Consider the following 12785-nt stretch of genomic DNA (forward strand, 5'->3'; position numbering starts at 1 on the left):
AGGGTAGCTCCTCTTGGCCGTTCCTACACCCTATCGGCGAGTCCCACTCAATCAAGAGTAGGCTCCATTATTGGAGCCACCCTGACCCTGAGAGTCAAATTTGCTCATGGTATTCCATTTGTTCATGATAGTCAGTCTGCTTTGTGAAACTGGTTGAAAGTGAAAGTCACTCAGTCGTGTTCGACTGTTTGCGACCCCGTGGACTATACAGTCCATGGAATTCTCCAGGCCAGAATACTGGACTGGGTAGCCTTTCCCTTCTCCAGGGATCTTCCCAACCCAGGGATCGAACCCAGGTCTCCTCCACCGCACGTGGATTCTTTACCAGCTGAGCCACACAAGGGAAGTTCTGCTAAATACATCACTTACCTTGAGGAACACAAAATCGGCTGTCTCTAGTTGTAACAAATGATGCTTATTCTCCTGATAGAGGCCGTGCCACAATGAGGTACTATTTGTTATGTAACATCTTATATAACACCCATATGGCATACGCTAACTTATCTTGTGTGTGCAGGATAATTGTTGAGACTCTGTGATATGTTAAACTAAACATTCCAGCAGATCTTGTTTCCCAGAAACGGGTGGGGGAGGGGGGAGGGGTTAGAGAGAGGGGATTATCCAGTAACAGTCAAACCAATTTCTTTTAAAAACTCACCAGGAAGGGCTTCTCTGGTGGCTCAGATGGTAAAGAATCTGCTTGCAATGCAGGAGACCCGGGTTCAGTCCCTGGGTCGGGAAGATCCCCTGGAGAAGGGAATGGCAACCCACTCCAGTATTTTTGCCTGAAGAATACCATGGACAGAGGAGCCTCATGGGCTATATTCCATGGGGCTGCAAAGAGTCAGACATGACTGACCGACTCTCTCTTTCTCTCTCTCTCTCTCTCTCTCTCTCTCTCTCTCTCACACACACACACACACACACACACACGAAGAATAACTGACTCTCTATTTATATAGGCTTTGTGACTTGCTCTTCTCACATTAGGGAAAATCATAACTAGCAAGGGTGGTCCAAAACTTGTCTTTGATTCTAACAAAAGTCATGTGGTGCTCAAAGGTGAACCCAGCTGGATTCATTGCCTGGTTTTTATAATCCAAGCCCTTGACTTCAAGTCCTGTTTCAAGGACTAATAATCATTGTGTTTCATTTGATTACTTGTTTTGCAGTTGGCCAATGCATCCTGTCTGGAGTCTTAAATGCTAATGCACAGCCCGTGTCACACCAGAGTATTCAGTGATGCATTCTACTGCAAAAGGAGCAGGAGAGACCAATCCATGTCCTACTACAGACTACATTCTCTAAACAAATTCATGATCATCAAAATCAGAGCCATGTTGATAATCTAGATAACATGGATTAATGGCTTGTGGCCAGAAGGGGGTACTAAAAAATATCTCTTGACATCCAAGCTTGGACAAGTTATTCTCCCATTAGACGTTGAAAAAAATCTCAGGGAATGCCAACTCCAGGTGAGATCATGAAATCTTGTCACTCTGAGATCATGATAAAGTGGGACAAACAAAGGCCACTTCATGATTTTTTATTCCTAAGCACAGACAAAAGCAAAATCACTGTACAAATCACCGTATATCCCTCTCCTAGCTAGTATGAGTGACTGCTAGTTTGGGGGTTTTGTTTTCCCCTTTGCTTTGTTTCTTTGTTTGTTTTCAGCAATGGTAGCTTTAACCTCACTCTAATCTATTCTCTCTATACAAAAGGTTTATTAAGATACTGTCATAGGAATACCCTGTCTTCCTGACAGTATCCAATCCAGATCAAAGCTCTGCTTCTTTAAAACCTCACCCAAATCACCTAAAACAAGCCCACCTCTTTTTTTCTTTAATTTTTTTTGAGGTGGTCCCTTTATTTAGTCTTTATTGAATTTGTTACCATATTGCTTCTGTTTTTTTTTTTTTTTTTCTTTGATGTTTTGGTTTTTGGCCACAAGACATGTGGGACCTTAGTTTCCCCAACCAGGGAGCGAACCCACACCACCTACTTTGGAAGGCAAAGGCTCATCCACCGGACCAGCAGGGAAGTCCCAAGCCCAAATCTCTTAACATCCCTTTTCTATCACCCACGTACTTGTGTGGCCCACAGTTCCTTCACTGTGTATGTTCTCCTTCACTGCAAAGAATAATAAACTCAGATTGTTCAACTACAAATGTGTTCCTGCTGGTCTTAAGCTGGGAGGCATCGAAATATCATATCACGTTAAACCTGATGGCAAAGCAAAGCAGAAGACTCAAATGTATTTGATTTATGTATTTATGTATTTGTATCTAAATGTCTTTACAATGACCCCATATGGTATTATTTCTAATGTAAGTTTCAGTTTACAAAGACATTTATTTTGTATCCTTTCAACCAGCGATTTCAAGGCCTAGTGACTGAGAAGAGGGCTAGTATACTGGTGGAGATACTAACAATATGAACAGTAAAAGACCAACCATAAAATATATTGAAAATAGATATTCATGATCGTGGAATGGGAGAAAGAAAGCAAAGGTTGAGTTTTGGACAATGAGTTTGAGATGATGGCCTGACCACCAGGTCAGATGCTGTATGGGCCACAGAAGATTAGACCCAAATTCTTCACATTCCAAAGCACAGGGTTCCAGAACAAACGGTTCCTTTGGGTGGCTACCAACCTTCCTCAAGCCCTGTCCCCAGCCTCCATAACATCTCAGTAAGCACAGTGAGACAAATAAGACCCTGATGAGACCCTGTAAATCCAAATGTGACCATTCTGTATGTCCGATTTTCTAACTCCTCCCCATCCCCACAAACATCACCCACCCCCACATAGGTTATCCAGGCGACCTATGTATTCAGAAGCAGAAAGAAATGTAAATTTGACTTGGAATGACTGATTATAGAACAGCACTATCTCACAGAATCCTCTGCGCTGATAGAGATGTTCCATATCTGCGCTGCGCACAGTATAGTAGCCACGGGTTTACATGTAGCCATTGAGCACTTCAAATGCTGCGAGTGAGACTGAGAGACTGAATTTTCCATTTTATTTAATTTTAAACAATTTAAATAATCACATATGACTAGGGGCTACCATCTTGAAGAATATACCTCTACAGCAAGTCTCCTCACCTGTGGTGGACCATACTCAGCCACTTGCCTTCACCCAAAACATGCTCTTCGTGACCGCTTGGATGATTTTAATTCACTTTGAGTCACCACTCTTCATAAAATCCCATGTACAGCAAACATGCTAATCAAAACCATCAGCTGCTTGTAGATTCCTATTTTTGCCATCACCATGTACTATTTTTATTCTTTAAAATAATTGACAGACATCACCAATGTAATGCAGTGTGTTTATGTGATGAATACTGCTCAGAGAATTAAGGATCTTTTGGGTATTCAAATCTTACCTTGAATCTGCCCAGATAGTTTTTGTTCCGTCCACTGCATCTTATTACCCTGCTAGTCTTTAAACCAAGTTTGATAGTTGAATTTTGCTACAATGTGGAGTGAAATTTATCCTTTGGTGTCTGATCTCAGAATCTAATCATAGCAACTGATATGGAAAACGTGTTCACAGACTAAACCAAACTTTCATCTGCACTGTTAGAACAAATCATTCCCGAAGACTGTTCATATATCAGTTGGCTATTGTCTAAAGAAATGAGGTGAGTTTCAATTCTCCTACCTACTAGAGAAAAAAAAATGCCACCTTTCTTTAGAATGTCATGAATAGACAAATTTTACTTCTGAAACACAAACACTTGAAGAAGTATAAGTTTCAGCTAACATCATGGTTATTTTCTCTTTACCAGCATCAGTGTCTATCTATTTATTTACTCAAATGAGGAAGGAATCTACATTTAGATTAAAATTGGTTGCCTGGACTATAAGTTCTATTTTGTTCCATTGTAGACCGCACCACCTTTGAGATTTCCAAGTGGTGGGGCAGACTGCTGGCTATAGGTCTGGATTCAAAGAAGAGGTCTGTGCATGGGCTATGAATTTGAGAGTCTATGACATATAGATGGTGCCTGGAGTCAAGCAAGTAAACCTTAGAACAGGGGGCAGATGACACACCCTTTTCAAGAGATTTATCTTGAATAATGGGAAGGGCATCAAGGCCCAGGTAGCTGAGTGGACAAGGAAAGGGTGGAACCTCATGTGGGCTCATAAAATATAAGTGTGTGTGTGTGTGTGTGTGTGTGTGTGTGTGTGTGTGTGTATGAATGTCTTAGGAGTCATGTTACTAGCTGAACAGGTGATGACATAAAAACCTTGGATTCTGCTTCAATCCACTTATTTCCGTGTGTGTGTGTGTGTGCGCGTGTGTGTGTTTGCTGACCCCAATTCAAAAGTTTAAGTTTAATCGCATGATTAAACTGATGTGATGTGCTTATATAAAATAGGTGAATTTTGCTATTTTAACTCTCACCAGGCAGTTTCATGTCCAAATTCTGTGGCTGAGACTTGGCAAGTACCTTCCTGTAGACCTTGTGGCTGGACGCTCCCTCTTCTTTTTGTTTTCCTCTTAAAAAGATGGTTTTCCTTTTCCAGCACATGATTTATCTTTCATCAAAATTTCAGTGTCATCTTTGTGCTGTTTATATATAGACCCTTTCCACAGTAGCACAGTTTACACTGGTCTGCTGTCTGTGTCCATCCCACTTCCTTCCCTGGGGCACTGCTTTCTCCTTCATAAGTCATTGTTTATTTAAGTCTCTTGTGTCTTTGCACACGAATGCTAAGCTTTATCTTCTTACAGCATCTATCTCTAGGACACCACTGGAAGGGAAGATGACAGAAGAGGGTTTGTCTACCGAATTGTAATAACATTTCATTCCTGTCTCCTTAAGACAGGCAGAAGCAGAGATGGACTATCAAAAGATGCAACAGAACCAGATGTAAAAACAGCCAGAGACAGGACAGCCTGACAGAAAAACAGAGATAGCTGGTCAGGCAGGCTGAGAAAGCCCAACAGATGGACAGACTAAGATATTATACCTCCTCCCCCAAAAGAGACAGGTAGAAAGGCATACACAGAAAGGGGCAGACAGAGACAGGTGGAAATAGATGGAGACAGAGACAGGGAGGCAGAGGAAGCCAGGCACAGACAGGGACAAACAGACACCCATTCAAACTAAGGCAAAGAATGATGGTTGCAGACAGAGACAGGGAGACAGGCAGAGGCTGATTGACACAGATAGAAAGACAGAGACAGACAGACTGAGAGACAGAGAAAGACAGACGCACACTGAAAGAGAGCCAACAGACATAGAGATAGTGATGGGGAGAGAGAGAGTCAGAGAGAAACAAGGTTGGGGGTGGGGAGAAAGACAGAGACAGATCGGGACAGAAAGGGAAAGACAAAGACAGACGGATGGAGAAAGAGACACAGAGAGATGCAGATACAGACGGATACAGAAGCACTGGAGAAATACAGAGACAGAGACAGAAACATAGAGACCCAGACACAAACAGATTGTCAGAGAGAAACAGAAAGATAACGGACAGTAAGACAGAGACAGAGAGTGACGAAGATAGGCAGTCTGAGACAGAGACTGAGGAAGACAAAGACAGAGGTAGATAGAAATTAGACAGGGATGCAGACAGACATCATGGAGACAGAGACAGGGGATGACAGAGAGAGCGGCAGACATACAGAGAGGGAAAGACAGAGACAGGGATAAATCCTCATCATTGTCAAGGACCACGTGGTATCCCATAGGGGTACATCTCCTTTAGTGTGGCTTTTACTTTGCTGTTATTTAGCTTGATGGTTTCCTGTAGCGTTACCATGACTATACATTTTGCCCTGCCTCCCCATCTCCCCATGCCTTTACGAAGAGGCTAACAAAATGAGTATCAACATGGGAAAAGGTTTCTTCCTCATCCTGAGCAGTCAAAAAGAAAAGAAAAAAAAAGTGAAAAAATAGAGACAGGTATTGGATAAATTGCCCAAACTGGCAAATGGCAACAGTCAGGGTTTGTGAGAGTTTAAATGTTTAAATGAGTGTATTTCAGCTGTCACTGTTTGTACATTATTGAACATCTTTCTATTGTAAGCGGCAACAAGCAATTTAAGGATTTAAAGCTCGTTGGGTAGGAAAACAAAAGCAGATCTTTCAGTCAAGGTACACTTGTAGCTAAGTAGTCTCTGAGTTTCCCAACTGAGGATACCTCTGTTTAGATGAAATGGCATCTTGGCATTCAGCTCAAGAAAAAGTAATTTCAAATTGCTTAGAGAGTTTATATAAAGAAAGTGAAATTCTTACCGGAAAAAAAAACAATAATAATTTTTACCTTTCAACTGAATCATGCCTTACTCTTCTCCCCAGTTATTTTTAAACACAAATAAAATGAAGTCTATTGTTTGTAGTCGGTTAGGTTTACGGAATATAAGGGAACACGAGAAAGGGTAGGGGGCTGCAAAATTAAGGGCAAACATCAAAGGATGCAACAGCAGCTTCCTGGTTGAACCATTTCATATAAGTAACTGTCACGTAAATATTACTCTAATACTAGTATGTGGGTTTGGGATAACGAAGCCTTGCAAATCTCCTTTAAAAGTAAAAGGAATGAATGAATGGATAAAGTCAAAAGTAATTTGTTCACTGAATGACAGTGGATAAAATCTAATTGGGAAGAGAAACATAAACCACCAGTAAGGAAAATTCTGATTTCAACTAAGTAAAGCCTTAAATCTGGTGACTATTTTTTTTTAATTTAAATTTATTTATTTTAATTGGAGGCTAATTACTTTATAATATTGTATTGGTTTTGCCATACATCAACATGAATCTGCCAAACACCAATAGAGTATACTATTTTTTTTATTTGTTCATCTTGTATTAATTTATCACACTCTTTCCAAGCATGTATTTATTATTTATATGGATTCGTAAATAGAGCTTTCCATTCTTTGACCTCAAAATGACTCAATGGAGGGAATGCGATGGTGACAATTTGTAAGTTAACAGTAATCAGAAACTAACAAATTCAAATCGTGACTAGCGTGCTTCTCCTTTTGTGACAAAAACACTTTTTATCTTACCCTTTTGAATACTAGTGTGGACTTCTCGTGATCCCACTTCCAGATGCCAAACAATTCCCATTATAATTCAAAAGTGTTCCTTTCCAGAGGTTACCAGACCTGTTTTTAAGCAGGAAAGAGTCTTTCCAAGTACAATTCCAACGTCAAATGTTTCTGAAGGGCAAAGGCCATCAGCATGCTTAGAGAGTGCATTCTGGTGCATAAATAATTCATGACTGTATGCCACAGAAAAAGTCTGTCTAGTACCGAGATGTCCTCATAGAATCAATCTGCTGCCTTCCACTCCACCCCCAATATAGGGTTGTATATGATTGGAGGCGTCTTTCTAGGGTTAAAATGCTAGGAAAGTCAAAATAAAGCCAAAGTAACATCAAGATACGATATGAAGTCAACTAACCTAAGAATATTGAGGAACAACCAATAAAGAGAAGATCATCAGTGTAGCCTGGGTGCATTCACAGAGTGAGAGATCATGGGAACCAAGTACTACACACTCAGTGGCAGGGAATGGGGAAAGGGAAGCAATCCAAAGGAAGCTAGCTGTAGTGGTGGTAATGAGTGGGGCAGAGTGGCTCTAAACACGCGAACTGAAAGAGAAACCAAACGGTTTCTTTAACATTCCTTTAATCAAGCTAAAGGAAATGCATATTTTAAAAGAGTTTCACTAACAGTAGTAGAGTAGGTAGGTTCACAGGTTCTCTCTCAAGTCAACTGGTCTTTGACTTTGCAGAAATGATGGGAGGGGGCATTGATGGATGGTAAACCAGGAGGACAGGTTGCCACTTTAACAGCACAAATAAGTTCTAAAGGTGTTGGGGGAGCAGGGCTTTAAAATTTCTCCTCTTCATAGGCTCAGGTAAACGATCTCAAGTATTATGAGCTACAGTTCAACAAAGACTCTGACAGAGGTGGGCCACCAGAGGTGGGCAAGTCCGGTTGGTCCCGCAGAAGGAGCTGGCATCTGGACAAAGCTGGTCGTCCCTGACCCCAGGAAAAGAGCTGTTCACCTCTCTGAGATTTTGTTTTCAGGAGTCCTCACTCAGGAAAACGCCCCTCTCTGGGGAGGTACAGGAAATTACAGGTCACATACATGGGGAAAACCACATCTTCGTTCTCCAGATTCACCACCTCTAGCTCTTCATCCTTTCCCAGGGAAAGCACCTGGAATTCTGTCTCCTTCCGAAAATGGCTCTTCCAGCCCTGTCCAAGGAGACCAGGCGCAAGCGGAACGCGACCTTTCTCTGCCAGAGTAAGCTGACTCCAAGACCGCAAGACTTGTTCAGCACGCTGCGCTTGAAAATGATGCGCTGGTTGGCATAGCACACCACCAAGTCCCAGCCGAAGTTGAAGCCTGCCCACTGCCAGCTGCACTGCTTATCCCTGAGGAGCTGGCCCCCGCACCGCATGCTGGTCCTCTGGAGGTCAGACACGAAGACATCCACAGGCCCGAGGTCTCTGGTCTACTCAGCCCGGAGGAGGGCAAGCCACTGCTCTTTGTACACTGGGGTCAGCCACGTGGCAGGGATCAGTGCATCCTGGTCGATGATGCGTGCTGACGGCAGGTCGCAGATCATGTAGGCAAGCCGCAGCTGCTGGAACGCTGGCACGAAGGCTCTGCCCTGCTCGGTCTCCAGGAAAGGGGTGCCCTCTGACTCCTGCCTGGACCTGGCAAACCACGACTTGGCGTCAGGCAGTAGGTCTCTGCGGGGGCCTCTCCATGTCGGCTGCAGCTGCAGGAACATCCACTTTTTCAGCGTCATGTACACATCCATCTCTACCTCCATCACGAAGAGCTCTGAAGAGGCAATGACCTCTTTCATGAGATCCAGGCTAACTTCTCTCAATAACTCCTCACTATGCTGGGTCATCAGGTTGTCCAGCAGCCACTGAAGACACATGGCCCTGATGTTCTGCAGTCCGTAGCTCTCAGCAGAGCAGTAGTAGCTGCACACGGTCTGATCACTGACCGTCTCCTTCATTATCTCTCCGCACTGCTGAATCAGCTTGTCCAGCTGCAGCATGCTGGCTGTGGCCAGCATGGGGACCACTCGACCGGGTGGGATGAGCACAGAGTTTCGGTACAGGGAACCTAAAGCCTCGTGCAGTGCCTCACGATCAATGTTCTCGTCAGGCATCTGCAACTCTACAGTATCCATGGTTGTCTCACGCCACGCACCACTGAACATGCTAGCAAAGTATCCTGACCGGCACAAGTAGACCTTGTGCAAGTTCCACTCCTTCCCCAGGGCACGGATCTGCACGTCACTCCCTTCTCCTCTCAGAAAAAGTGTCTTATAAACGGACTCTAAACGGTCTTTTGCTCGCTTCCTGTGAGGCGCTTTTGTGAGCTGCCCTTCTGGGCCTGTCTTCCGCTTGTGGCGCCCTTGGCTAGTGGTGGGTCTGGCCTCTTCGCTCTCCTCCCCTTCCTCTATCACTGCCACTGCTACCTCCTCGGCCTCCTCCTCCCCCTCAGGGGCACCTGGCTCCTCTGGGGCATGCCCCACTCTGTTCGAGGGCATCTGACTGTTGACTGCTCCCATGGCTTTTACCTCAGGGGTACAGAGGGCAAGCTTCCTCACCAGACGCAGCCGCCACTGGCACTAGCTCAGCCCACGGTGTCGTTGGATACGGCTGATGTTTGTGACGTCATCTTGGACGCCACGCAAAGCCACACCCACGAGGCTTTCCCCTACCCCTCCCACTCCCCATCACAGGATAAGTGCACTCTGTACCAGGAATTCCACTCTGTGTATCTTTCCCTCCAGGGATGATTTCTCTGGGGCTCCCTTCGTAGGATACTGGTGGAACAGAGGACTTTGTGTATGAATTTTCCCCATGAATCTTAAGAACATCATTTCCTCTTCTCCATTTGACATAATTACTGATCACTCCTTTTTTTGGATAATTACGTCTTGGTTCCAGCTCTGTGCTCTATGCACGTTAATTTCTGTAATTATTTTCTTAGGTTATCCCATCATTTGTGGCTGTGAAAACATTTTCTGTGATAAAAGTGGCAATGTGTGCCCAGTCTTTGCTTTTGTCTCTATTTTAGACACCAGCTAAGCATGTAACAAACTTAAACACTGAAAGAAATGAGGAATGAATGAGATGGATTTTGATTTTTGAGGAAATTAATAATATTAAATACTGACAAGTGTTATATGCTAAACAAAGTATACGGTGTAGAGAGAGTGTGGACCTTTCAATGACAAGGAAAGTACAATGCAAGGGAAAAAACTTTGAAAACGGTAAGTCTCTCAGGTCATTTGACCTTGCCTAAGTAGAATGTTTGGGGCTTCCCAAACATTCCCAGTGGTAAACAATCCACCTGCCAATGCAGGAGATGCATGAGGCATGGGTTGGGAAGACTTCCTCGAGGAGGAAACGACAACCCACTCCAGTATTCATGCCTGAAAAATTCCATGAATAGCAGAGACTTGCAAACTCGTGTCCATGGGGTCGCAAAGATTCTGCCCTATTCAAATCATGTGAGTAGAATGTTTACACACTTTGAATAGGACAGGATAACCTTAAATCACATTTTAAATATTCTCTGTTAGATGGCTATAGAAAGTTGATAAGAAGGTCTATATAATGCTTCAGGTTGAGTGGTGCTTGGCATGAGACAAACATGAATACTGACTCTAGAGTTGTGACAGCTTATGGTGAATGGTGAACAGTGCCGCCAGATTCATGGTCTCCGAAGGAGAAGATTTAACTCGGGACCAAAGACAGTCTCAGTCACTTGGAGCATTGTGTAGATTTTATCTAAAGTGAAAGTGACAGAAAAAGCTTCAGACATAGACGTCAGAAGGGAGCAGGAGAGAACCCACCTCACTACTTTAAGCAAGGCGTTATACACTTCTCAACTAGCTGCTGAGACTAGGTAAAAGATACCTCAAGACTGTGAGAATTTTTCCAGACCCTTTCCTGTAACATACCTCCTGGGATGACATCAGCACGAGATTAGCCAGAAGGAACAGGTTAACCCAGAGCTACAGCTGTGGAAGTTTTTACCCAGACCTTCTCCCTTAACATATATCCAAAGCTTAAAAAAAAAAAAAACAAAGGCATGTCCTTGAATAAGAGATACTGCTGCCTATGAGGCCTACATATCTATAGCAAAGAATGTGAAAAAGAAAGAATGTTTATCTCCTCCTTAAAGGGGCCTTAGGCTTTGACTCCTTATCAACCTGCCTAAGTTAACTCTCTCATTTCCCCCTTTTTATTTTAGGAGAATATTGTTGCTGAGGGGAAAGGGGCAGAGAAATCTGTTAGTACCTGCTTCCTGCAGGTGAGGGGCACTGACCCTAAGTGGTTGAAGCAACATATTCTCCTTACCCTTTTACTTAGGGTTTCTGATCCAAGGGCCCCAAGTAGTAAATACACAGTTATATATGTAAGGAGCAAACAGCAAAAAACAGAATGATTACAATGATTATTGTCAAGATAGTTTTTCACAAAGGAGAGCTTGTAAACCAAGATTGTATCTGTAACCACGGTGGAACATCAGGGGAGTCCATTTTGAAGAGTGGCCAGAATCTCTGCATCACTGTTACTTTGTCTGGGAAGCCATTGTATCCTTTAGAAAGCACAAACTAGATAAGTAGATTAAAAGGCAGAGACCAAATATCAGTAGATGAATTACTGTAATCAGCAGTCCAAGAATAACCTGTAAGAATCAGCTTACATTTGATAGTAACTTTGATCCTGGTCTGGATAGAGTCAACACTTGGGCTGCCCTATTTATAAGAATAGAGCCATCTGGCATGTTCATATACATTTTGAATGTAGGTATAAAAAACCCAGTTAGAAGTAGTTGAAAGAATGAAAACCTGAAATTTAACAGACAAAATAAATCTTATAATTTCTTTTCAGGTGAATGAGTCTATAACCCAGCGTAGACAGGTGCTTGAGGTAGCCAGTTGTCAAAGTTTGTCCAGGTAGGCCTTGGCTTCTTACTGTGGTATTACTGTAAAAGCCAAAATAGTTGTCCCCATTAACAACTTAGGTGCTTTTCTAGGTATGAGAAGATGCAAGAATTTGGGCTCAAGAAAATCTTTACCTGAAAATCTCTAACTATCCAAAGGCCTGTTTTGTCCATTTTTCCAGAACACAGAGCGAGTGCCTAATTTCTGATTTTCACCCTGAACTCCTTTCAGGGGATGTTGAAGGTCAGCAGCTGTAGTGTCCATGAGTTACTCTTTGTAGAGGCAGATAGCAAGTGCCAGTTGCCAGAGCAGGGCCCTTTTATGGCCATGAGTTTGACCATGGTTCGCAGAGCATTTCATTACCATCTTGTTCCATGGTGCTGGGAGGGTTCATTCACAGGTCTGTCAAAGATTTCACTGATACACCACTCAGTGTGTTATTACTGGACTAGGCCCTGTGAGTAACAAAAGTCTCTGGACCACACCTGTCTCACTAGTTTCTTGGTCCAGGAAAATATTCTGTGTTGTTGCTTCTTATATACAGAGTCACACCATTATACTTATGGATTTCATATGGAACTGCATACCATCATTATATCAGTGGCTCAGTCACACACTTGATAATGTAAGGAACAACACTTCTTGAAGCAGGCAGTATAGAAAACAATATCGTTAGAAGTAATAGTAGAATCATCAGTAAGAACTTCAATCAAGAAGTTCTATTAAGTATAGCCCAGTGACATATCCATATCATCTGATTTAGTTTGCTAAATGACTATCAGATCAGATCAGATCAGATCAATCGCTCAGTC

General features: G+C 43.0%; 1 protein-coding gene across 1 annotated transcript; it reads right to left on the reverse strand.

Annotated features, from left to right (window-relative positions):
* Positions 1-8172: 8172 nt before the first annotated feature.
* Positions 8173-10027, reverse strand: LOC133242621 (germ cell-less protein-like 1). The gene is given in 1 exon segment (XM_061408789.1): positions 8173-10027. A coding segment is annotated over 1 exon segment (1410 nt). The 5' UTR covers positions 9583-10027.
* Between the last annotated feature and the right edge of the window lie 2758 nt (positions 10028-12785).

Source organism: Bos javanicus, chromosome X, assembly GCF_032452875.1.
Source record: "Bos javanicus breed banteng chromosome X, ARS-OSU_banteng_1.0, whole genome shotgun sequence".
Lineage (NCBI taxonomy): Eukaryota > Metazoa > Chordata > Mammalia > Artiodactyla > Bovidae > Bos > Bos javanicus.